General features: G+C 38.8%; 1 protein-coding gene across 1 annotated transcript in view; it reads left to right on the plus strand.

Moving 5' to 3' along the window:
• Positions 1-26,737, plus strand: part of SPTA1 (spectrin alpha, erythrocytic 1) — a 68,426-nt gene that overhangs the window by 9,962 nt on the left and 31,727 nt on the right. Inside the window, exons 8-26 of the mRNA XM_043446260.1 lie at positions 651-805; positions 1,762-1,897; positions 1,999-2,100; positions 3,751-3,888; positions 4,494-4,604; positions 6,595-6,672; positions 6,804-6,959; positions 8,485-8,689; positions 10,061-10,242; positions 14,065-14,308; positions 15,604-15,726; positions 18,060-18,277; positions 19,039-19,131; positions 20,757-20,894; positions 22,316-22,467; positions 23,085-23,271; positions 24,494-24,595; positions 25,601-25,692; positions 26,581-26,725. Coding sequence (XP_043302195.1) covers positions 651-805; positions 1,762-1,897; positions 1,999-2,100; positions 3,751-3,888; positions 4,494-4,604; positions 6,595-6,672; positions 6,804-6,959; positions 8,485-8,689; positions 10,061-10,242; positions 14,065-14,308; positions 15,604-15,726; positions 18,060-18,277; positions 19,039-19,131; positions 20,757-20,894; positions 22,316-22,467; positions 23,085-23,271; positions 24,494-24,595; positions 25,601-25,692; positions 26,581-26,725 — 2,757 coding nt within the window. The remainder of the gene's footprint in view (positions 1-650; positions 806-1,761; positions 1,898-1,998; positions 2,101-3,750; positions 3,889-4,493; positions 4,605-6,594; positions 6,673-6,803; positions 6,960-8,484; positions 8,690-10,060; positions 10,243-14,064; positions 14,309-15,603; positions 15,727-18,059; positions 18,278-19,038; positions 19,132-20,756; positions 20,895-22,315; positions 22,468-23,084; positions 23,272-24,493; positions 24,596-25,600; positions 25,693-26,580; positions 26,726-26,737) is intronic.

Here is a 26,737-nt window from a genome sequence, read left to right on the forward strand (position 1 = left end):
CAGTCCTGGGTGTTCATTGGAAGGACTGATGCTGAAGCTGAAACTCCAATACTTTCGCTACCTCATGCGAAGAGTTGACTCATTGGAAAAGACTCTGATTCTGGGAGGGATTGGGTGCAGGAGGAGAAGGGGATGACAGAGGATAAGATGGCTGGATGGGATCACTGACTCAAAGGACAAGAGTTTGGGTAAATTCTGGGAGTTGGTGATGGACAGGGAGGCCTGGCGTGCTGCAGTTCATGGGGTTACAAAGAGTCGGACACGACTGAGCGACTGAACTGAACTGAACTGATAAAACAAGAAAATGGATGTGACATGCTTAGCACAATAAGAGACAAAAAGCAGTCGGTAAATTATTATTGTTACTATAGTTACATGAATATATTAATAAAGATATATCCATATAAATGCACTAATATGTTATTCTTACTCATATAATTATTATGTTACACCCCTCCCATAAAACTTTGTCAGGAGGATCAGAATACTTGGATTTCCCACTAAGTTTCATTTTTCCTCTTTTTAAAATTATATAGTAAGTTTCGGATGTACAGCATTATCATTAGACATATGTATATACTATAAAGTCACTATCTAGCACCATACTTTTGACCCACCTTCACACACTAGGTTTCTTTTTCATCCCAAAGGTGAAGGAGTTATGTGCCAAAGCAGACAAGTTGAAGCTTTCCCATCCTTCAGATGCAGCTGAAATCCAGCAGATGAAAGAGGATCTGCTCTCCAGTTGGGAACATATTCGCAACTTGGCTACAAGCAGATATGAAAAGCTGCAGGCTTCTTATGGGTGAGAGAGCCTTCTTTTCTATTATGTTAACTACCTCTACAGGGTCAAAGTGCAATGTTAAAACAGAAATAAAAGAGTAAAAGGAATAAAATAATGAATGACCCGGCCCTGCTCAGTAGAGGCAAAAGAAATTTTAAGTTTCCAGAAGTCCTTTGCAGGATGACATAATCCTCAGAATGACATCTCCTTTCACCTATATACCCTTTCTGTCTTCCTCTGTTTGTATAGTTGTAAGAAGCTATGAAGTGGCCCATGAAGCTGAAAAAGTAATTGAAGAAACATGTCAAAATCCTGGCCCTAGCTAAGGAATTGGAAGTAATTTCCAAGCTGAAGAATAGAAAATAAATCTAGAATTGTTTCCTGAATGTAGGTCAGCTTATTAAAAACAAAAAAAAAGACTTGGACATCATTTCTGTACTTAATTTTTATGGTTAGTTGTTAAATCACCAGAAAATAGTATTTATCTTATTGATATGATTGAAAATGAAATGGTGAGGCTTTGGTTTTTTGAATAGGTAATTTTTTTGGTGGCTTTTGTTTTCACTGATATGGTGAAGAGTCAATTAAGATACATGAGGGCTCCTAATCCTAACTCTAGCTGCCCCTTGTCATAAGGTACTTCCTGTTGTTTATGTTATGTGATTATTTATTGGCCTCGTAGTACTTTAGTACTTTACTTGAAGCATTTCTGGAGTGTTACTGTGTGATGTTGGAGATGTCATGCCCAAGTGCTTCATCACACAAAGACACATTCACCCTAGGAATATACAATCTAGAGTGAAGGATTTATAGCCAGCATTGCTAAAGGAATAGGGAAGTATATCAGAGGAATGAAGGGCTAGGTTTAGTGCAAAAAGCATGTTGTACATCTTAGCCCAACCCAACTCTGACTCTTTGTTCAATGTCCATTTGCATCTAGTTCCTCCTTTCTGTCTTTTCCTTTACCTTTTCCCCAGGTACCAGCGGTTCTTATCTGACTATGATGAGCTCTCAGGTTGGATGGAGGAAAAGACTGCTCTGATCAATGCTGATGAGCTGCCCAAAGATGTGACTGGTGGGGAAGCCCTACTGGACAGGCATCAGCAGCATAAGGTAGAGAGGAAGGGCCTCCCCAAGAGGAGGAAGAGGGAGGTGACAACGATGCCAGAACTTTTCTTGCTTCATTTTAACACAGTTTTGTCTTGTGGTCACAGCATGAGATTGACTCTTATGATGACCGATTTCAATCTGCTAATGAGACTGGCCAAGCCCTGCTGGATGCCAATCATGAAGCATCTGGTGAAGTTCGGGAAAAGGTAATCCAGTTTAACAGAATTTGTGGAATTTTGATACATAGCCTTCACTTAATCTCTTACTAATTGACAATCTCTGAATGGAAAGAGGACAGAAGACATATAAATATCTTAACATAGATCCAGATTTCACATTGCTTCCTTCATATGTTGCTTTAGCTAGAGTGAGGCTTTTGAAATTCTCAGAACTTGACGTGTGCTTCCTCATCTCTGAGACGTTAGTCGGTCTAACTAATTTCATCACTTGAAAGTGAAAGCATTATTTGCTCAGTTGTGTTTAACTCTTTATGACCCCATGGACAGTAGCCTGCCCTCTGTAGAGGGCAGAGGAGTAGGCTCCTCTGTCCATGTAATTCCTCAGGCAAGAATACTGTAGTAGGTAGCCATTCCCTTCTCCAGGAGAACTTCCTGACCCAAAGATTGAAACCAGGTCTCCTACAGTGCAGGCAGATTCTTTACCATTTGAGTCAAGAAAACTCCATGCCATCTTGCCTTGTCATATATGCACTGTTGTGTCACTTTCTCATGCTAGTCTCTAGACTGTGAATTCTTTGAGGACTGCTCCTTATTCATCTTGGGGTTCCCTAAGGTATCTAGCATGGTTCCTGGTACATGGTTCCTTTTCTTCTCTCCTCTATACAACCTCAAATCAAACTGATTTTCCTATATCTGTGTTTCTGAAATCTTCATTAAACAACAAGAAAGCTTTACACACTTCATCATAATCTTCTAGATCCCAAGGGCTCACCTAAACCTCCTGATCCCTGAGACATTTTGCTGTAGTCACAGAGTCATAGGAACTCCTAGGATGATAATTGAAATAAGATTTGCAGGTTCTCTGCATCTCATTAGCTTTCAAGCACAGCCACCAGCACTATATGATGAAGACTGAGATGACTATATTTCAACTCATCAAGAACCTTATGGGAGAAATATAACATGAATTTTTATTTTTAACAATTTTCTGCCAAAGGAAGAGTGGAACTCTAAAACCTTGAAATGTACCTGTTATCCTGAATTCTGAGAATTTGTACCATCTTTTTGATGGAATTAACACAGCAGTTTTAGTAAGCTGGGGTTTCTAGGACAGATTCTTGGGCAGAAACAAGGCTTTCGTGAGTTTGAGAATGTCCCCTTTTCCTTGATGGTTCTCATTTGCATTTGAAATAGAATGAAAACTTCTCAATCTGATCTTTTAAGTGCCCTGTGAACTTGAATTTCATGAAATGTCCACTTTTTTTAGACACTGCAGTTTTCTCTGGAGCACTTCGTGTAATCTAATGATTACCTGGAATACTTACTTACTTGTGGTATTAAGTCCTCCTACAATCTTGATCCCCACCTCTCTGCCCTTTAAATCTTGGTTTAATACAATAGTTTCTATACTTCTACTCCCTGTTTCTTTGAATCAATTAATCTTTTCTTCTTTATTTATACATAGTGAGTGTGTACCTCTATTATGGTATTTCTCCCATTTTTTTCCCTATACTATAGGGATTTACTTAGTTGTAGGAGTCTTAAGAGAAAAGCCCATTTTTCTATTCATTTTTTTTTTTCTTCAAAGGGCCTTGCATTTATTAGATGCTCAGTGAAAGTAGGATAAAATAAATTCATTTAATATCTTCCTGGTCTTTTACCTCTTCCTTTCCAAAGATGACAGCACTTTCGAACAACTGGGCAGCTCTGCGGGAGCTGTGGGCGGAACATCAGCAGCAGTATGAGCAGTGCTTGAACCTGCATCTCTTCTACCGCGACAGTGAGCAAGTAGACAGCTGGATGAGCAGACAAGAGGTAACACAGGGGCTCGGCGAGCGTCCAGAAGCCACTTCTCCTGCTCCTTGTTCACTACTATCCGCATCCTCCCCACCACTTCAGCTCACCTGGGAGCTAGAGGGTGAGCCACAAGGAGGAGAAAAGATCGACCCTCTCTGTAAGGCTCTTGAAATTCCCTCATGGACAAATGCACAGGAAACATATTTAAATACAAAGCACAGAGTTTTTTAACTTCTCTGAACGTGAGGCAAAATGAATATCCAATTGTTAAGGGATCCGCGAAAGAAAAATGTGATGAGTCAGGCAGGGCTAACCAGAGATTTTCTGGTGGAGGTGAGTGGTCCTCTTGAGGACTTGAGAACACAGATTCATGCTTAGATTGGTTGCTTCAGACACTGAGATGAAGGTGATAAATTTGGGATGAGAAGGTTGGGAAGGGAAGTCTGAAGCTGAGGTTCTGCTCTTTGAGGTTAGTCTCTATCTCCTCTCCTACCTTGTGTTAATTCCCTTCTTGCTTACCATCCCCCTCACCTCCTTTTTTATTCCTTTTCTCAGAGATATTCCAAAGGGAATGATTCTCACTGGTGAGGTACAGCTGGGATGTATCTTTCTGTCTTCTACAGGCCTTTCTGGAAAATGAGGACCTCGGAAATTCCTTGGGCAGTGTAGAAGCCCTTCGTCAGAAGCATGATGATTTTGAGGAAGCTTTTACTGCCCAGGAGGAGAAGATCACAGTAAGAAATGGGTCCTGGTTTGGGCATTGGCTTCATTTTTTTTTTTTTTTTTTAAGCTTTAATTGAAGGATAATTGCTTTACAATGTTGTGCTGGTTTCTGCCTTACAACAATGTGAATCAGCCATAAGTACACATATATTCCCTCCCCTTGAACCTTCTTCCCATCCTCCACCCAATCCCACACCTCTAGACTGTCACAGAGCACTGGGTTGAACTCCTTGTGTTATATACATCTTATAGACTGTAAGGCATGGTTCCGGCGAGGCAGAAAAGGAAAGACGACCTCAACAGAAGTAGGTTACCTTTATTCAGGCAAGGAGGGGCGACAGTCGGCCTAATGACCAGGCTGAGCGCCGAAAGGGATCAGGGAGGCTTCATACTTATAGGGAGGTTTGTGGAAGCGATAAGGGAAACGTCAATCAAGTGGGATATTTTGAGTATTCTTTTGTTGAGATGACACTTGTAGTTGGGCAGGGGGTGATAAGTCTTCTGGGTGGGTGTAGGGGGTGGTAGGTTTCCGGACAGGGGGTGATAAGTCCCAGATAGATGCAGCTGGCCTGGAGCATCAGGATGGAACTAAAGTTATGCTTTGTTTTCTCCGAAGTTAGATGATTCAGCAAGGGGCCTTTGAGACTGTTGTTCTCTTTTCTAGGCCCAAAAGACTCCTTCATAGACTACCAATCCTCAGACATGAGGGTTGTTTTTAAAAGAGAAAACATCCAGAAAAATAGTCATACCCATTTTTTTATCAACACATTTCTTATTCCACAAAGCATATTTAGAAAGTGTTTATTTTTAAATTTTTTCATAATTAGGTAAATTTATTTTTTAAAATTAATTTAATTGTAGGATAGTCCCTTTAAAATATTGTGACTTTTTAAGAAAGATTTTAAAAATTTTGAGCAATTTATATTTTCTGACACAGTGCCGTATTGTCTTATTTTTTTCTGCAGTATAAATAGAAACTATGGGATCCATATCCAATATGAATCATAACTTAAAAGTTTGAATGTATTATTTACATTTTTTAGTCCTTTCCTCTCCAGTAATATCTCCATTTAGCTTTCTTTAGTAATATCTAGATATCTAGGTAGTATCTATTTTTTTCCTGTATATCTTCATCTGTGTTTTGCATTTAATGCTGCTATACTTTTCTTGTGAAACTTAAGTTACAGTGTCCCAGAAACTTGTCAATACATAAGCAAGTCTCAGAGAAGTATGAGGGAGACTTTATTTGTCCAATGCATGTATACTATATGTCTTTGGCAGTCTCCTAGGACGGTGCTGGGGTTAGCCAGAACTTGAACATGTGCATGTATACCACCAGCAATGACAACAATAACCACAAAACTCTAAATTACAGAGCTTGTTATGGCCCCTTCCCAGTTCATATGCTTGTTAGGTTGATTTTCATTGGTAAAAGATAACAACGTAAAATAAATTATTGTTTATTAAATACATGTGTAATTTTACATCATTTTCCTATTCCCAATCAATTAATTCATCCTGAGCAGTTTTGAGAGTTTATGAATGAATATGAGCCAAAATTCACATGTATAATTTGACTCCATTCCCCATATAGCTAGAGATAGAGATGAAGATTATAAAGTACATATGGTATATGATGGATGGATGAGTGAATAGAAAGGTAGATAGACAAAGACTGGCCATTGAACAAGGCTGTATCAACAATGCTTCTTAAAAATTTAAAAATAGATCAAATATTCACCTCATAGTGAAAACAGGATTCATTCATTATAACCTAGATTAAGAAGAAACTACTGTGGCATAAAGAAAGTAATTGACCTGTCTGAGATTTACATTTTGAAATACAATTTATAACAGAAATCAGAAGTAGGACCCAGATCTTCTGACCCTGAATCTTGTCCTCTTCCCACACTGTCAGGCTTCCTCTTTAAACAGTTAGCCAAACTATGGCCACTTACTCAGTGCCAATGAGAGAAAAACACTTTCACTTTTTTTTTCCAGACCGTAGACAAGACTGCAACCAAACTGATTGATGATAAGCATTATGATTCAGAGAACATCGCCACTATCCGGGACGGGGTATGTGCATCTGCCTGCCTGCGCACCTGGGTCAGGGAAAATGTTGGGGCATTGGTAACCATGGTTGGCAGTAGATCTCAGGCATTCATATTTTATTTTTCTGACAGTGAGTTTGTTTATGGGTTTTGCAGCTGTTGGCCCGACGGGACGCTCTACGAGAAAAGGCTGCCACCAGACGCAGATTGCTGGAGGATTCATTCCTTCTGCAGCAACTGTATCAGGACTCAGATGACCTAAAGAACTGGATCAACAAAAAGAAAAAGTTGGCAGATGATGAAGATTACAAGGTAGGCAGGCTTGCAGAGCCTGGACGTACTCATTGGTACTTAATTTCATGGAATTAGAGTCTTGGAACTGAAAAGACAATAGCGATCAGCTGGTGAGCCTCATTTTATAGGTGGAGAGACAGAATCTCAGAGAAGGGCAATGATTCCTCCAAGACTGTACTTCTGATTTCCAATTTTCCAATACCCTGTTGCCCATCACTCCTTTTCCCTGGTTCAATTTCCAGTGGTCCTTAACAGAGAGGGAAACCAGGAACTCTCCTCATTTAGGTGCATATCCCCCTCTCTGCTGCCCTATGCACCCTTATAGTAGGAAAATGTTGGGTCTAATCATGATGTACATTCAGGCTACCAGAAACTCAGAATTAACATAATGGTTTGATACAATATAGACTTACTGCTTTGTAGCTGGAAAGAAACAATTCCTTATTTTACAGATGAAGAAACCAGGATCTGGATTGTGTAGTGAGTTGCCCAAGGTTAACCAATTATTTAGATCTGTTTAACATAGAGTTAGACACATGGATTCTCTTGGGGGAAGGTAAACACTAGGCTTGAATTCACTCCCTGTCCTGTTTTAGTCTGTGTGACTTTGAAAAATTCCTTTGAGCCACATATAAGTTCCTTCACTTTGGTATTGTATAAAACACATATTTTTCACTCACAATATAAATTATTAATAGGCTTCCCTTATGGCACTGTGGTAAAGAATCTGCCTGCCAATGTGGGAGATGGAAAGAGAAGTGGGTTAGATCCCTGTGTTGGGAAGATCCCCTGGAGTAGGAAGTGGCAACCTGCTCCAGTATTCTTGCCTGGAAAATCCCACAGACAGAGGCGCCTAGTTGGCTACAATCCGTGGGGTTGGAGAGAGTCGAACATGACTGAGTGACTGAGCATGATAAACTGTTAAACTATTTTGCACACACACACACACATTCTTGGATTTACAGTCAGGACTGGAATCAGTCTCTTGATTTCTAGGTCAGTATGTATTCACTGTATTTACTTTCTAGATATCATTTAGTCTTCAATGTATACCTTTGATGCTCTTGTTCTAATATTCTTTTGATAGAACTTTAAGCATCTAATTTGTAACTTTCATTCTGTAAAAGTCAGCACTGTGTGATTGTGTTCCCTAAAGGAGTTATGGTCCCAGTGTATGTAGGGTAAACGGGTCTTCTCTGCTAAAGGCAGGAATGGAAAATAATCTCCATCTTTCATGACAGCTGTAATTGATTGATAATCCTTACATATGGTGTCATATTTAAAATGATCTTCAGACCATATCCAGACTCAGTAGAAATAAATTCACGGGGTGATTAACTGTGTCTGTCATTTGTATGAAAGGAGTGATTGGTCATAGTTTCCTGAGCATCCTCTGGCGCTATACTTGGACTAGGACAGTTCTGCCTTATATCCTCTTCTTAGTTCACTTAGATTTATAGTGAAAAGAAATTCCTGTCCTCAAAATATCTGCCCCTCATTTTTCAAAGAATTTTTTTCTTTCATTGTTTTCATTTTCTCTCAGGATACACTGAACTTGAAGAGCCAGGTTCAAAAGCAGAAAGTCTTTAAAGAAGAATTGGCAGCTAATGAGATCCGGCTCAATAATGTACAGAAAACTGGCCAGGAGATGATTGAGAGCAATCATTATGCCTCTGAAAGTGTGGCTGCTCGTTTGAGTGAAGTTACCAGCCTCTGGACTGAACTGCTGGGGGCTACAGAGCAGAAAGGTTAGAAGCAGAGTTTTTAAGAAATGAATTCCTAAATTCTGAAATCCACCTTCATCTTTACCACCTTGAATTTACCTGGTGGCCTCTGTGAGAAGGGAGGGATGCTGCTCATTTGTTTCCCTGTGTCTTCCTCTATTGATGAAGAAATTTAAAAAATCTAACCTAAACTCATCACACTATATATTAACACAGTTCTTTTCTTCAGATATGTAGGTCTTTTCAACTGAAATTATATTTGTTTTCTCTTCACTTTTCTCCCTCTTTTTTCTTCCTGTTGGATAATATTCAGATACCATGAATTCAATATTAACTGTACATCTAAAATGAGTGTCCGTAAATTCAATAATATATCTTTTTGTCCTATAAATGAAGCAATGTATTCTGACTCGGGTTATTAAATTAGGCATTAAAATATGGTTGGGGCCACATGTGATGTTCCCATAATATTTTTTTCTTATGAAAAGGCTTGATGACTTGCTTTTTTCACCTATCTGGGCATATTCAGGTTCTGTTGTAAGCTCTTAAAAAATTCCCATGTCTGCTTGAGTAGCCTCTACTTAGATTTAATTTCGCCTCTTACTTTGGAAAACAAATCAATTATCATAATTAATACAAATAATGATGCTTTTTCTGTCAATAATCCCTTTGTTATAAACATTATCTATAGACATGCCTCTGTCCTGGTTATAGAAAAGATACATCATACTGATTTTGTCAGATATCCTGATTTTTGGTTTAGGAAAAAAAATCAACTTGACTGCAACAAGAAGTTGCTGTTAGTTCATGTCACAGTAATTGTTTCACAGAAATAATACAAATGATTGCTATAAGATCATATGATAAAGAATTTAGCTGAGAACAGTGGATAATCAAGATATTTTCTGAAAGAGAAAATTGTAGGGTGTGGTTTGTGATAAAGAACAGGCACTAAGGCAGAGGTGGCTGATGGCTAGCAAAGTTCTGAGAAAGATATTTAGGAAAAGATACTTCAAAATTTCAAACTGAGCTAACTCCAAGTTTTATTCTTTTCTTGGAAAATGACATATTTATGCTTGAACCCCTTTGAAAGGGAGGTCTCAATAGAGAATAAAGAGTGACAAGATAGTTAAAAATCTAACATAGGCCCATACCTCAACAAGAAATGAACATATTGTTTATATCTGTTTTGAGAACACTACTATCTTCGAAAGCAAATCCTATCTGGATTCTACAAATTAATGGTAATTTCTTATATAATCACATGTTAGACAGTTATATTTTTCCCATTGGACTAGCCAAACATTATATTATTCCTTAAGTTGGTATAACTTGTGATAACATATAATGAGGATAAGTTATGATACCTGTCTTATACCTGATGTCTTTTCCTAGGGATCCAGTTGGATGAAGCTAATAAGCAGCTGCAATTTGAAAATACTACAGAAGAACTGATACAATGGCTGGAGGAAGTGGAATGGCAGGCTAGGTCTCAGGATTATGGGAAAGGCCTAGCAGATGTGCAGAATCTGCTCAGGAAACATAACCTCCTGGAGTCTGCTGTGGCTACTCGTCAGGTTTGTTGCTAGCTCTTTGACCAATCATGGGCCAAGTTTCTTATATACATTCTGAGCACATTCATCATAATTATTATTTAAAAAAAGAGTGAGACAGAGCAGGAAGCTGTTAGGTATTTAGAATAGGAAAAAGAAGTTCAAAATGATGGTGAAGAAAGACAAAGAAAGGAAAAAGCCCATGAAAATGGAACAGAAGAAAATTTGAGGACAAGAGTGAGAACCTCAGGTGAAACAAACATGCCCCTTTCTTGGCTAGCCCAATTTGCATAAGGCAGGCTCATTGGGGAGGAGACAAAACATATAAAAAGAGGAAGCCAAGATGGATTGAGGCCTCTCCTTTGGAGTTAGCCCGCCCTCACGCCTCAAGGGTGTACTGTCCTCTACTTGCTAAATAAAACTGAGCTGTAACCAAGCTGTAACACTGGTCCACCATTTCAAATATTTGCTCCCACGAGACAGAACTGAAGAAATTACACACTCCCCCAACATATCTGGTGCCATGACTTGGATGATAAGCTGGGAGAGTGTGTAATTTCCTTGGTTCTGTCTGTAGCAGCAAAGATTTGAAATGGTGCACCAGTGTTACAGCTTGGTTACAGTTCAGTTTTATTCAGCAAGCAGAGGGTAGTATACACTTGAGGCATGAGGGTGGGCTGACCCCAAAGGAGAGGCCTCAATCCATCTTGGCTTCCTCTTTTTATATGTTTTTCCTCCTTCCCCCTGAGTCTGCCCTGTGCAAATTGGGCTAGCCAAGAAGGGCACGTGTTCGTTTCACCTGAAGTTCTCACTCCGGTCCACAGATTTTCTTTTGTTTCATTTTCATGGACTTGGTCCTTTCTTTGTTTTTCTTCACTGCCATTTTGGACTCCTTTTTTCTATTCTAACTACCTAACAAAGCCAAATTCAAAACGTTTAGTTGGTCAACTACCTCTTTCCAGTATCTCCTTTATCTAGCTATTCTTCTTGGTGCCTGTTGTCTTTTGTCAGAACCCCACGGCTGATATAAGACTTTATTGACTCTTCTAAATATGACACTGTACTCTCAATCCAGAAAACTGGATTTTGTATAGCCTTATCACTTACTAGTTCTGTGGTGTATCTTTTCATCTTTTTGCACCTCAGTTTACTTACCTGTAAAATAAAAGTTTGGATAAAATTGTCTCTTTCTATTCTGGCATCCTACAATTAAAAACTTGAAATATTTTTAATTGTAAACTTTTTTTTTTTTTTTTTCCCGTAAGAAAATTGAAACCCAGAGAAATGAAGTGACTTCTCCGACGTCACAGAGAAAATTAACAGCAGGGCCAGGACTATGAAACAGATGTCTAGGCTGTTGGTTTCAAAGCTACCCACTGAAATTGTACCAGACTACTTTTTTAAGTAAATTTATCCAATAACTTTTTACAGTATAGATGTTACTGAGTCCAAGCTCACTCTGCTTGTCATACAACAGGCCAATAAATCCGAGAGATGAAATACTGAGGCAAGGAAGAGACTTTAATTGGGGAGCCAGCAGACCAAGAAAAAGGCAGGCCGATGCCTCAAAATAGCCATCTTATTGGGGTCTGGGTGCCAGGTTCTTTTATCAATCAGAGAGAAAGAAGCGATGAGGAACTAAAGTCAAAAGGCAGAAGAGAGAGGGAGTGACAGTGGGGAAGTAAAGTAAAAGGTCTTCGGTCTTGCAAAACATCTCCAAGAGAATGTCCAGCCTGAAGAAGTGGTGTGTTAATCTCTTCTATTCACAGGTGGGCAGGGACAAGCTATCTGTCAGGAAGCTGAACAAAGGGTTCAGGGTCCTCCAGGAAAGCCATTGAGTATGATTATAATAACAAAAGCAATGAAAAAAAAGTCGGAACAGTTTCCAAAATGGAGTCAGAATTGGCTTCCTCCCTGCAGCAGAGATACTCTATGTGAGTTTCTAGAGAATTCAGTGGAAATCAACTTTCAGTTGACTCAATTTCTCATCTCAGGAATCCAAGCTTGTATTGAATTGTATTGTAACTGCTTGTATTGACAGCAATTAATATTATCAAGCCTTAGGTTCCAGAAGGTCTGCAGGCTACTGCTCATGATCTTCAAGCAGTTAATTTCTTCTATTTGGTGGTGGTTTTAGCATATGAAAAACTCAGGAAATATGTATCAGATACTATTATCTGACTACTTCAGAAAGGAGCTAACACAGAAGGTATGGGGGAGGGATTTGTCCCAGGAAGGCCTGTATGGTCCCGCTTGGTTATACTCCTAGTTGGAGTAGAGGCTAAGATACCATGCTTGCAAAAGAAATTTTAGATATGGACTACCAAAGCTGGAAAAGGTCATAAATATTCTCTAGCCTTTATTATATATTATATATATTAAATATTATCTAAAGTCTTAATTATATAGATGAGGAAACTAATTTTAAAACAGGTGGACAGCTGGATAAAATAGCAACTGACTCTCAGCCAAGTCTATCTCTTTAGTCTGATTCATCATGCATTACATTAGCTTTCAGATAGTACAGTGGTACCATAATCATGATGACAATTATGATGTTTTAAAATCACTCTATTATACAATGATGTTTTTCAAAGTTAAACTGTCCTAAGAGATGAGAACAGTTGGCTAGTAGAAGATTTTAATTTTAACTCTTTATGGAGTCTTTAATTCTTTATTGAGAAGTGAGTATACACTTTAAGAAGCTATTGATGATCAGTAGTTTGTTCCAAATGGAGAAGAGATAGGTCAAACCCTGTATAGGTTGAGCACAGAACAGCAAGCTAGGATAAGTAAAACCAATACCTGCTGTACATACATCTTTTAGAAGAACTCCTTTTTATCATCAACTGCCCATCCCAACGACAGAATGAAACAAGCAGAAAAACAAAACTTCCATGTACTATGCTACTGCTAGACAGTCATAGTTGACCTTGTTAATAAAGAAGAAATGAATCTCTCGTATCTGTTTTACTATGCAGTAATATGATTAAAGTTTTATTTCTAGGAAGATTCCTCAAACTTCTGCTTCTGGTTTTCCCTTTTCTCATGTATAAGTCAAATGGGAACAGTTATTCCCTTAGATTCGTACAACTAGTAGTCAAAGAAAGGCCTTTGAATTTCTCTTTTTGGGGTTCTGACACTTGTTTCGCAGAGCCACATTTCATCTCACAGGCATTGTTTCTGCTCCACAACAAACAATAATAGCTCATTATAAAGAACAAGAAAGGAGTTGGAAGGGGGACTGAGAAAGAAAAAGCCTCCTGCTATCTTCTTCGGGGCCTCAATTTAGCAACACTCCCAATCAAGGAAGGCTTTGTAGTTCTGGTTTCCCTGATTTCTTTAGTGCCCTCTATAAATATTTTGTCCTTTCTAGCACGTGACTTTGGGGCTTCCCAGTGGCTCAGTGATAAAGAATCCACCTGCCAATGCAGGAGATGTGGGTTTGATCCCTGAGTGGGGAGGATCCCCTGGAGAAGGAAATGACATCCATTCCAATATTCTTGCCTAAGAAATTCCAAGGATAGAGGAGCCTGGTGGGCTACAGATCACGGTATTGCAAAAGAGCCAGACATGATTTAAACAACAACATGCTATTTCAGAACTATTTTCCTATAAATAGCTTTCGGCATGATGAATTGGTTCTTAGTGTAGCAACCTCTCCCACTCTATTTCACTGATTTGATTTAGAACTTTAAACACAAGCACATATAGGAGCTGATTCTCCTTATCACCCCCTGCCCAACACCAACCCCCACCTCCATCCCCAGATACCAGATACCAAACTCTCATCCTTTTCTTACTAAATCATGGGACTTTCTGACCCCGTTTCTATTTCTCCCTTAGGATCAGGTGGACACCCTCACAGAACTGGTGGCATATTTTGAAGAAATAATCCATCCCGATGCTGGGAATATGCGGGAAAGGCAGGAGTACCTGGTATCCCAGTTTGAAGCCCTGAAAGAGCGACTGGCCTACCGGAAGAATAAGCTCATTGACCTTTTCCACCTGTACCAGATCCAGAGAGATACAGAGGATGAGGAGGCCTGGATCCAAGAGACAGAACCCTCAGTGGCTTCCACCTACCTTGGTTAGTAAGTCATACAACATCAGCAGGCAGGGCCAGAAGGATAAGACCAAGGTCTGCAGATGGTTTGAAAGCTCAGGGACACAGTAACTAAGGTTATGTTCAGGTCTTTCCCCTTAGACACTTGAAAATTTTTCAGCCTTTCAAAGAAAAAAAAAAAAAGATTTTTAGAAAAATTTATATGAGAGGTTTATCTCCTAATATCAAACATGAAGAATGTCACAGATTTAAGGCCTCTGGGAAGAGCTAAAGTATGACCAGCTTTTTGCTACTTGCTCTAACTTAACTTATTGTCAAGGTCCTTGGCTGAGTGGTCATAGTTAATGTTTGAGGTACCAAGTGTTTCTGTCTACATTGTCAGTAGTTCCCTTTTATAAGGGGAGTTTTCACAAGCATGTATTAATATATGAGCTATTACAAAGATAAAAGGAATGAAATAGCAGATAGAGTACATTTTTTTTTTCCCCCCTTTGGAAGCTATTGGTTTACTATTGTTAAAGCCAGGACACTTGCATTGAAATAGAGAGAAAAGTGCACACAGATATAACGTAAACTTAACTTACATATATTGGGTACATCTGTGAGACACTGGAGCGTGATGAGAGGAGGAACTAGTCTGGGAAAACTTCCTAGAAGAGGAAAGATATCTTTGAAGGAGAGATGAGTGTAGAGATTTGCAGACATTTAGTGTGAAGGAAATGGAGGAAAATTTTAGAGGAAAGAGAGGTGAAAATTGGATGGGAGACAGGGAGGATGAAGTAGCTGGAGCCAGAGACCTTAGAAGAAGGAGGAAATGAATACTACGTAGTTTTTATTATGTACTTGTTAATGTTAACCAATGGTGAGGCACCTTTTGTAAATTATTTCTAATCCTTACAAAGAAAATTACAGAACAGTTATTATTAGTTTTGAGGATTTAATAACTTTCTGGAACCCATAGAAATAATAAGTAGAAGAGCCTGCTTTTTATACTACAATGTGTTCAAAGAAATTGGTTGCATGATATATTGAAAGTTTGAGTTGAAGAGTTATTTGCCTTTCTACCTGTCATCCAAAGAGAAGAGCGATGTATTCTTCATTTTTTGTAGAATAATAAATTGAAATTTCTTAGTACAAAATGGCAAGGGGAAGAACAAAGCCAAGCAGAGATAATTAATTCAGACAATGTAAATTTTAGGAAGCCTGCTTAATGAATTCAATGGGAAGAACTTGTAGGTCCAAGAGTTAAAAAGAAGTAGAATAAGATCTTATTATTCTGTGCACTACAACAATGACCTTGAAATTATTTTTATCTCTAGGCAAAGACCTGATTACCTCCAATAATCTTCTGAACAGACACCGTGTCATCCAGGCTAACATTGCCAGCCATGAGCCACGCATCCAAATGATCACAGAGAAGGGAAACAAAATGGTAGAGGAAGGTATGCATGATTCAAATTGAAATGACCTGTCACCACTTTGCCAAATTTATGGAAAGAAGTTTTTCCAATTTTAGGGCTTCATTCCTTTGTCTACATTGATACTTTTACCTGTATAATTTTCCTTTTAGGTGAAGTTTCTCTAACATTTCCTCTAGTGAAGTCCTACTAATAATAGATTCTCTGGGCTTTTTCTTTGATCTAAAAGACTTACTTTTGCCTCCATTTTTGAAACACATTTTCACTGGTTATAAAATTATTGTCGGACAGTGTCTTTAAGTATTTTTAAGATGCTACTGCACATCTTCTGACTTGCATAGTTTCTGGTGAGAAGCCTGCTTCATTCCTGTCTTTGCTCTTTTGCATGTAATGTCTTTTTTCCTCTGACTCTTTAAAGCTTTTTATCACTGACTTTTACCAACTTGGTGTACTTTTCTTTGTTTCTGCAGCTTTGCAGAAACAAAGATCCAGAGCTTCTTGGATCTGCTTTCTTATTGTTCTTCCAGGGAAGATTTTATCCTGGAACAAATTTAGAGGATTAGTCCGATACTAAGGTACAAGCCTTCTGAGGACACTATGTCATGCATTATAATATCTTTCCACTTTGCAAAATATTTCCCCGTTGTCTCATCTGGCTAACCGACTGTGTTCATGGTCTGCTTTCCACAGGCTGCAGGGCTGCGGTTCCTCTTGTTTCTGTTGTCTGCTGTCTGGTGGGTGAGATTGGTCTAGGGGTTTGTTACAGGCTTCCTGGTGGGAGGGACTGATACCTGCACTTGGGTTGGTAGAGCTGAGTCTTTTCCCTCTGTTGAGCAGGGCCACATCAGGTGTTGTGTTTTGGCGTGTCTGTGAGCTTAGTATGACTTCAGTCAACTTGCTTTTGCTGATGGGTGGTGCAGTATTCCTCTCTTGCTGGTTGTTTGGTGAGACATGTCAGGCATTGGTGCCTGCAGGCAGTGGGGTGGAGCTGGAGCCATGTGCCGATAGATGCCACAGAGGGACCAGGAGGCACCAGACCACAGCTGAAACTGGAATATGATATCACAACTGTGGCTAGGGACATACCAGCATCACATATGCTCAAAAAGGGCAATTTTGACCACTATATGTCTTTCTACTTTGCTTCTTCAAGTTGTTTCAGTCGTAACCAACTCTTTGTCACCCCATAGACCATAGCCTGCCAGGATCCCTCTGTCCGTGGGATTCTCCAAGCAAGAATATTCGAGTGGGTTGCCATTCCCTTCTCCAGGGAATTTTTTGACCCAAAGATTGAATTTATGTCTCCTGCACTGGCAGAAGGGTTCTTTACCACTAGCACCACCTGGGAAGCCCATATCTTTCCACTTTGCTGGGAGCTAATTTTAAGTATTCACAACACTTTGTGGTCCTTAGGAGTTTTTTGGTCTACTTCTTTCCAATCTTCTTTTTCTTCCTCTTTAAGAGTTTCCTGGTACATGTCTGCCAAGGAATAATCGGTCAAATACTTCAAGGGACCTTTGCAAATTTCCAAAACACCCTCGCTGGTACATCAGTCTAGTCGGCATTCTGCTCCATAAGTTCTAGCTGTCTTGTCTTCCCTCAGCTCTGACGTCTGTCTCAGCGTGTTGTGATTGCTATTGATAGTTCTGTGGTCCTAGAGTGCTAACCCTCTTAGCACCACAGGGTATATACTGCCCCAGGCCTGAGCTGTGGCATTCATAAAGGCATAGCTCATTTCTTTCCCTTCTCTCAGGAGTCACACTCTTTTGCCTATTGTCTGAAAATCATTATATCTTACAGTCTGTCCTGTTTTCTAGTTGTTTAGGATAGGAGAACAATTTTTGTAGTATTAAGTTCTTTATGGGCAGAAGTGAAAATCTGCTGGTTGACTTTTGCCAACACTACACTGTATTTTCTTGATTTATCTGTTGGGGTGTTCACCAAATTCTGAAAATGTACTTAACACGATCTAAGGAAAAATTTTGATTCATCGATATTAAAAAAAAATAAACAAAACAGAAATGAAAATTAGCTGGTTTTTCTGTTTAGGCTAGAGAATGCATGTTTTTAGTGCTCTGAACAGTACCCACATATAGGTATTTTGTTTTCATTCCCTACATCAGAGATTGTACCTTCCAATTCACCACCACACATACACTCTATCCTTCATTAACATCTACCTATGCTTAATCTCACATATGACATTTCAGTTCCTAGGAATTTAGGTAAAATGCCATATTGACTTCATGCAGCATGATCCTCATGGCTCCCTTTCTCTCTCCCAGGTTACCAAAAAGATTAAAGTATAGTGGACATTAATGAGGGTAAAATTCTCCTTTTCTATACCTACCTCATAGGACACTTTGCTGCAGAAGATGTGGCCTCTAGGGTCAAGAGTTTGAATGAGAATATGGAATCTCTCCAGGCTCGAGCTACTAGACGGCAGAATGATCTTGAAGCCAACGTCCAATTCCAGCAGTACCTAGTCGATCTGCACGAAGCAGAAGCATGGATTAGAGAGAAGGAACCTATAGTAGACAACACTAACTATGGGGCTGATGAAGAAGCAGCTGGGGTAAGGAGGGCATAGAGAAAGATATTGTCTAATACTTACCAACTTGGTACCAAATGTGTACCTCATTAGATTGTGTGATAGTGTTAGGTTTTCTTAGATCATTGGGGTTTCCAGAGTGATAACTTTTGGGCTTCCTCTGCTGGGATAACCTGAATTAATAAAAATCCCAAAAGATATGCCACATTTTCCTAATCCCATAGAAATCCATATTTCTCAGAGATTATCTAACCCCCCAAAATCATGACCAGACATCTCTGCCTGACTCGGTTCCATCCTAAACTTCCCAGGCTAACTTTGGGATTTCACAAGCCAACTATGGTTTTAACATATGCTTAATCACTTTATTATAATAAAGTCAAGCAGACACATTAGGGTAAGAAGAATCTCAAAGGTTATAATTACTCTGCATATCCATTTCTTTATTTTGTTCATTATTCTATGGTGAGCTAGTATAGTATTTCACAAACCCTAGAAATACTTGACATGAGCATCTAAAGATATGCTAATATTTAATCCTACAAAGCAATGTTATCAATAGCATTTTATTTCAGCTGTGGTGTGCATTGATAAAATGCTTGTGCAATTTGACTTTGTTTTGATTAAAACAAATATATTGAAATTGTTGTTCGTTTAACTCCTGTTTTTTGATACCTGCAAATTTAGTATCTTTTAGTAGGAATTAGGACAATAAGTATATCATAAAAGAAGTTTAGTGATCTTCCTGTATTTGCTTCTGATGATTTTCCCATCAACAAATTCAGGCTCTTCTAAAGAAGCATGAGGCCTTTCTAGTGGATCTGAAGGCTTTTGGAAACAGTATGCAAGCTCTTCGGGATCAGGCAGAAGCCTGCCAGGTAAGAAGGACTTAAGTAAAACAAGAATCCCATTCTCCACTGCAGAAGAAAAGGAATTGTCACCAATTTTTACTTTACATAGTCTAGGAAGCAATTGCAGTAGAAAATACTGTCCTGTGATCTTTAGGCAGGCACTGTAGCATCTTTGTAGCATCTACAGAGATTCAGTGCAAAAGAATTTCTCAATAAGGGTTATAATTTTTGTTCATTGGTATATTTGTTTCCTTTTTCCTTTTATATTTCCATTTTCCTTTCTTTTACTTCTTTTATTCACATCTCTCCTTTTTATGTTCCTTCCTTCCTTAGTTATCTTTTATACCAACACATATTAAATGTCTACCATGTGCAAGTATGAATAAAGGAATAATTCTGACTTGAAGGAAAGTTATAGTCTGTTAGGCCATGAATTTTAACAAATAACATATGATAGATACATGAATGAGAAAAACAATCTCAAAGAAAAAAGTGTTTCATTCTCTTGATATTAGAGTGCTGGAGGATAGGAAAATCATAGCTGAGGCAAGCCAGTTTATCTGAATTAGTTTTGTAAGGGTGGTTTACTATACAGATAAGGAGAAGATGGGTTCTTCTAGTGAATAAGCTATGAGAGAAAATGCTCTGAAGCACAAAATAATCAAGTGTATTGTGAGAATGGCGAGACTGCAAGGTAGAAATAAGTGTCTGGAAGACTGATGGAAGCAGAAATCAACTAAATGATATGGATGTCTCCTGAGTAGAGCGGAAAGAAAAGAGACACACTTTTCACATTCAAGAAATTCTTTCTTATGAGGGGCTCTGAATCCATACACTGCAAGTAGAAAATATATAGGTTTACTATGTCAATAAGTATTCACAGAGTTTTAGTGCTGTGCCTTCCTCAAGCTCTGCACAGTAGGTGCCTACATAAAAAGAGGTGGATTTATGAATTGCAAGCTGTGAGGAAATAGTACCTGAAGGATACAAAATCAGAGGGGTATATAAGGGGAGGGACATCTTCACATCCCATCTGAAAAAGATGTGAAGGGTGATTGTACTTGTTCATTCTCTCAGAGATAAGATATTTGGGGGAAATGAAAATCAGAAAAGACTGTATCTTAGAGGGCAGGTTTCTTGCTAAAGAGAGAAACAAGATATTTGATGTAGGTTTATTTTCTCAAATACTAAAATTCTAGGGCCTCCCTGTGCTGTAGTTCATTCATTTCTAAAAAAAAGAAAAGAAAATACACATTTCGTCTACAAAATACTTTGAGGGCCTAGGGAATGAAGAAGGTGATGAGAGATGGTGGATCTTTCACTTTCTCAATTTTCTGAAACACGGATGCGTGCAATCCTTTAATATCTGCTTAAGACTGGTGATTTAGAGCATTTAATATGTTTTTGACAAATTAAATTCTTCCTTGCTCACTCTATATACTTATTTCCCAATCTGCCTGTCCCCCGAGAAGTGCTAAGATGAAATGACATTTCTAAAGATACCATATTGCAGTAGCTCTGTCACTGGCATCCAGGTAAGAGGTTGTTACCAGGAGCTCCTCTCTCCTTCGGGTGCAGGAACAGCCCATCGTGGATACAGAAAGATCTTTCCTATGGGAGACTCGAATGTTCTTCTTCCTATTTTTGTTCAGAAACAGCAGGCTGCACCTGTGGAGGTGGCTGCTCCAGAAGAGAGGGTTGTGGCCTTATATGACTTCCAGGCCCGCTACTCCCGAGAAGTCACCATGAAGAAAGATGATGTCTTAACACTGCTCAGTTCCATCAGCAAGGTGACTTTCCTTTCTACTTTTCTCCCCATCAACAAGGTGGCTCTTGCAGTTGACTCTCCCAACCATGCCAGATGTGGGTATATTTTAACCAGTCAGTATTTTTTTTTCCTATTGCTCTCTCTCTTAAATAACCATAATTTATCGAGTAGTATCATCCCTCCAGATATTGCATGAGATCCTGTAAATATCTTTTGAGATTACAAAATACCAATTTCACACTTAACAAAGTGAGGACTCAAGGAGCTTAAGTAACTAGCCCAAAGACTTATAAGCCATGAATGACAATTCTATAATATGTTTACAGGATTAAAACTTGTCTCTTCGTCTCATCTTTGCTTGTTCCTATTCTGTGCCAGTGTTCCTAGTAATGGAAAAAAATGGCTGAACTTAAGAGGAGCCTGGTTAAGGAGAGGTCTTTTGTCAACTTGGTTTTCCTTTAGCCTTCATGACTGTGAGAACAGTAACAAAATATTGTCTAATATTTAAAATATATTTATCATAGGATCTCACATAAACAACAAGGTTCTAATGTACAGCACGGGGAACTATATTCAATATCCTGTGGTAAAACATAATGGAAAAAATATTTTTAAAAAGAAAGTATAGACGTGTATAACTGAGTCACTTCACTGTACTGCAGAGATTGGCACAGCGTTGTAAACCAACTACATTTCAATAAAAAAGTAAGAGTTCGAGTAACTTTTTGTTATATTTTAATATTTCATTAATCTCCATAAATTGAGAAGAAAAAAAAAAAAGAGAGCTCAGGATTTTCTACACTGAGGATAAGTAATTTGGGGGGAAAGCAAGATTGTCATTATCAGATAAGCTGTGTTCCAGTCCTCTTTTCCTTTTGCTTAGTCTTCCCCATTTCACTACATTATTCTCTGAGGATATTAACTCCAGAGTGGTTAGCATAGCAACATTCCTAAAAAGACTGTGAAGGTCAGGGTGATACTTAAGCATGAAGCATTCTTATAGGTGAATTTCAGGCAATGCACAATTTTTAGGGGCTCTAGGAGAAGGATGGGGAGAAGTTCTTATACAATACTTTCATACATAGATGCTCCACCCAGAAGAAGCCTAGTTTAATTCTGGCCCTATAGAGTTTTTTTTGTTTTTTTTTTTATGAATTTTTAGTAGACAAAATACCCTATCATGAAGAGAATGACCATTGCATTTTGAAAACTTCATCAAAGTTAAGGATCTAACATCAAATATCAGATTCCTTGATTTCAGAGGCTTATCTCTGCAACTCCTACAACTCCTGATTTATCTTCTTTGTAATATATAAAATTTATAAGCAGTTGTTTGTTTCTTCTGGTCATCAGCTTGTCCCTTTGCCTAGAGACGCAGTTATGAGGGTTAAAACTCCTAAGTGTGTCTTTTAAGGAAGGAGTGGGCATTTGCTCTTCTTTTAGGACTGGTGGAAAGTAGAAACTGATGATCAGCAGGGCTTTGTGCCAGCTGTCTACGTGAGGAAACTAGCCCGTGATGAATTTCCTATGCTCCCACAACGGAAGCGAGAAGAACCAGGCGACATCATCCAGCGCCAGGAACAGATTGAGAACCAGTAAGTTCTGGAGGCTGGAGAGCTGGACAGTGTTTGGCCAAACATCTCCTCCGATTGGTCAAAGATACATCTCTTGATTCTATTATTTGTTAGATTAAAGATGCTTTTCAAACTCACAGATTTTAAGAGCCAAAAGTAAACAGAGTAATTCAAACCCTTCATTTTTTAAATGAGGAAAGGGAACTCCAGAACCATTATGTAAATTGCCCAAGGTCACATATTCTGACTCCCTGCCTGGCACTCTGTCACTCTTTCAAGCTTATCAAAAGGTCTTCTGACTCCCACATGCACTTTGTTTGTGTGTGTTACTATACGAGGCTATTTCCTATCCAGTTGCCAATAGGAATGTGAACTTTTCTATAAAACGGAAGGGGTATTATCAGTCACACTACTGGGACACTGACATTTTGATTGTTTTTAAATAGAAAGCTTTTGTCTCTCTGCTCTCAATGCTATTTTTCTTCCATCTTTATTTGCTCCTCTTCATTGTTTTTCTTTTGATTTTTCTTCCCTTTCCTTTTTGTCCCTTTTATTCTCTCCCTTTCTTACCCATGCTCTTCTGTGTTTTCTCTGTCTCTTTTTCCCACATTTTCCGTTCTCTTTATTTCTCCACTCAGGTACCAGTCCCTCCTACATCGGGCAGACCAGCGCAGACGTCGTCTGTTGCAACGTTACAATGAGTTTTTGCTGGCCTATGAGGCAGGAGACATGCTGGACTGGATCCGAGAGAAAAAGGCAGAAAACACTGGGGTGGAATTAGATGATGTTTGGGAGTTACAGAAAAAGTTTGATGAGTTCCAAATGGTAAGAAAGAGCTGTCTCCTCTAGACAGCTTTCTGAGGGTTTTCATCATTTCCTTTTACCTCATATCTCCTCCTAAGTAATCCCTTAATTTCATATTTGCTAAATATCCTCCCCAAAGCTAGAGAGTTCCATATGTTAAATATTTCTCTAGGTATTACAAGTGGAAAGAAAATGCAGAGGAAGCTAGTTACCTTGATTTTGTAGCCTGCAGTCCCTGTTACTCCTGCATCCTATTGGAAGTACTCGTCTTCCTGAATCTTTACAGCTTGTCCTGTACTGTCCTGTGATCCTGATGCCCAGGCTGAGATAGGGTGTTGTAAGACTTGTAAGGTCTAATTATGGGGCAGAAGTTTGGATGGAAAGGTGGGAAGAACAATCTGACTTTACAGCCAGACAATTTCTAATTTTCTTCTTACCTAAAATCTATTCAATCTCCTTTATTCTCTCAGATCTGTTCTGTTAACTAGCAATTAGTATAAACTTCTCCCACCTTTCCTTTCTATTCCATATGATACTTTCCTTACACATGGAATTCAAAGCTGTACAAAGCTATATATATATGTGTGTGTGTGTGTATATATATATATATATATATATATATATATATATGCAAAAGGTAATGGCAGTATGGAGCTAGTTATGGGAAAGGTCAAAGGAAATAGTCTCTCTATATACATAGAGAAGTAAGAGTAAGGGAAGGGTAAACAGGGTACAATTTATAAAAGAACACTAAGAATAAGACTTCCGTGAGAAAACTCATTGAAAGGCCATTGTATTGTGAAATGAACAATATTGTCACCATAGACATAGATCATTTCCCTAGAGCTATTTCTTACCACATATCTTAATGTAAGCAAATCATAACCCAGACAATGAAATTTTTCAGAAAGTGGAGAAATCTGTATTGGTAGCAAAAACTATTACATGGCTCAGGTAAGACCCCTCTGATAGTATAATTTAATCAGGGAGAGATTTTTAAGAAATTTAAGGAAAGATATATCTATATCTCATATAAATAACATTTTTAATAGCCACTGAGTATCAGGGAATTTAAAAGTCCTCTTCTTTGTGGCAGATTGGAGGAGGGCAGTTTGTTGTTTATTACAAGTATGGTTAGCAATATGTTTTAATCTGTAGTCAAGTCAGGGCAAAGGTGATTAGGCAAGAGTGAAAAACTTTTGAGGAGGGAATTTAAACTACCTTGGTACATTTTTCCACCTAGGATTTGAAGACAAATGAGCCTCGACTGAGGGATATCAACAAGGTGGCTGATGATCTTCAATTTGAAGAGCTTCTGACACCAGAAGGAGCTCAAATACAGCAGGTAACTGTGACTCCTTCTTCCTTCTCACTACCAGGCTGAGTTTTGGGAGTGTTCATCTCACTTAAAAATACTTAACTTCATATTCTGCAGATTAGCTAGAACATATGGAAGGTAATTGCAGTAGAGAGCTAGCTATAGGAAAGGTCAAAGGAAATAGTCCATATAGTCCACCTGTGTATCCATCTTGTTGTTGTTCAGCTGCTAAGTTATATGCATTTTAGTCGATTCAAAATCCTTAAATTGCCACACCTCCCCCACCCCATCACCATGAGAAATTCAGTGCTCAAATACTTGAATACAAAGACAATGCAGGTTAAGGAGCTATGATAATAGGAAGTGGTTAATCAAGAAAATGTACTGGATGAGATAGGCTCTGATAAAATCTAATGAAAGAAGAATATAGGTAGTAGAGATGGAGGAGAAGGCATTTGAGACCTTATTCAAGTTTGGACCTGTGGTTCCATAAAATATGTATGGAACTAATGGAATGTCTAGTCCAGTTATCTGAGTTATCATAAACCAGTAAGGATAAACCCTGCCTCCTTTTCTGGTAACTGATGTGGGGTAAGAGTGAGAAAGAATGTGCAAAGGAACAATTTTCTTACTCTTCACAGAAAATAGGGCTCTAAACCTACCTGGTTTAGTCATTTCAGGACACACAAAAAAACTAGCTCTCGTAGAAAAAGGCAATGTCTTCTAGCTACCAAGGCAACAAGTCACACTTACTCTTCAGAGGTTGTAGTGTAGTCTCTGGGGCAGCCAACATCAATTGATGTGCTAAGGATGTTGGTTCCCACGTGGAACGTCAATTTGGGAAGGAATGTGATCCCTTTTTTAACTGCATTGGCATAGCTGAGGCCCAAGCTCAAACTATCCAAGAAAGAAAGAAACCTGTGCAATTTCTAAAGGAGATAACATGAAAATAATCAGGATTTAAGCCTCATCTAATCTTCAGACACCACTAAGCTGAGTTAGATCCCTAAAGTCTGTGTCTGCCTTTTTCAGGAGTTGAATTCCCGTTGGCGGTCCTTGCAGAGGCTGGCAGAGGAACAGCGCCAACTGCTGGGCAGTGCCCATGCTGTCCAGATGTTTCACAGGTGAGAATTTTAACCTTGAAAAGCAGCACTGCTCTAAAACCAACTCGAGAACCACTGATTCTAGTTGCTATAGTACAACCATAGCTACTAGCTTAACCTTTCTTCTTGGAGAAAATAGGAAATCAGATGTTTCAGTAGTAGGTAGATATCTCATTGCGCACGTAGGCTACTTCAGACAACCAGCTTCAATTTTCTCATACCTAGGCTTGGGCCCTGGTACATAATTAGCAGTTTATATATGTTTTCATGATAGTGAATGAAAATTGAAGTTGAAACAAGAGGTTTAAGTAATGACACATCTGAACTAGAAGTAGAGAGTAGAGGGCAATAAACATCACACTGACTCTAAGTGTTGATTCAACAATTTTTTTTTTTTAATGTCTGATTGCCAAATCTCTGTCTATACTAAGAAACACACGCACCATTAAGTAAGCAAACTGACAACCAAACACCTTTACTGTGTAAAAATGTATTTTTGAATATTCAGAGAAGGGAAAACTGAAATGCAGACAAGTCTTGTTATTTAGAATGGCATAAGATTTTCCATGTTTTTCCACAGTTAAACAAGTGGCTTTGCCATCAGGCCACCTGATTCAAATTTAAGGTCTGCCTAAATTTATGGCAGTGGTATAATCTTGAGAAAATACCTAACCTCTTTTCTTTTTTTTGCTACTTAGCCTCTTAAGCTTTAGTTTTCTCATATATTAAATGGGACTGGTAATAGTAAGCAGGCCTCAAGTAGTTGTTGTAAAGATTAAATGAGCCTAAGTTCTAACACATCCTTAAAAAAAGGATGATGATGGTGGTAGTGATGACTTCTTTGTGAGCCCAGCTAGTCTGCCTTTAGCTTGTGTTATTATTCTTAAACGTTTTACCCTCATGCACCAGAGAAGCAGATGACACAAAGGAGCAGATTGAGAAGAAGCACCAGGCCCTCGATACGGCTGAGCCTGGTTCAGACTTGTTCAGTGTACAGGCCCTTCAGCGGCAGCATGAGAACTTTGAAAGAGATCTCGTACCTCTGGGGGAAAAGGTGAGATGTGCC

The sequence above is a fragment of the Cervus canadensis genome, chromosome 2 (assembly GCF_019320065.1).
Source record: "Cervus canadensis isolate Bull #8, Minnesota chromosome 2, ASM1932006v1, whole genome shotgun sequence".
NCBI lineage: Eukaryota > Metazoa > Chordata > Mammalia > Artiodactyla > Cervidae > Cervus > Cervus canadensis.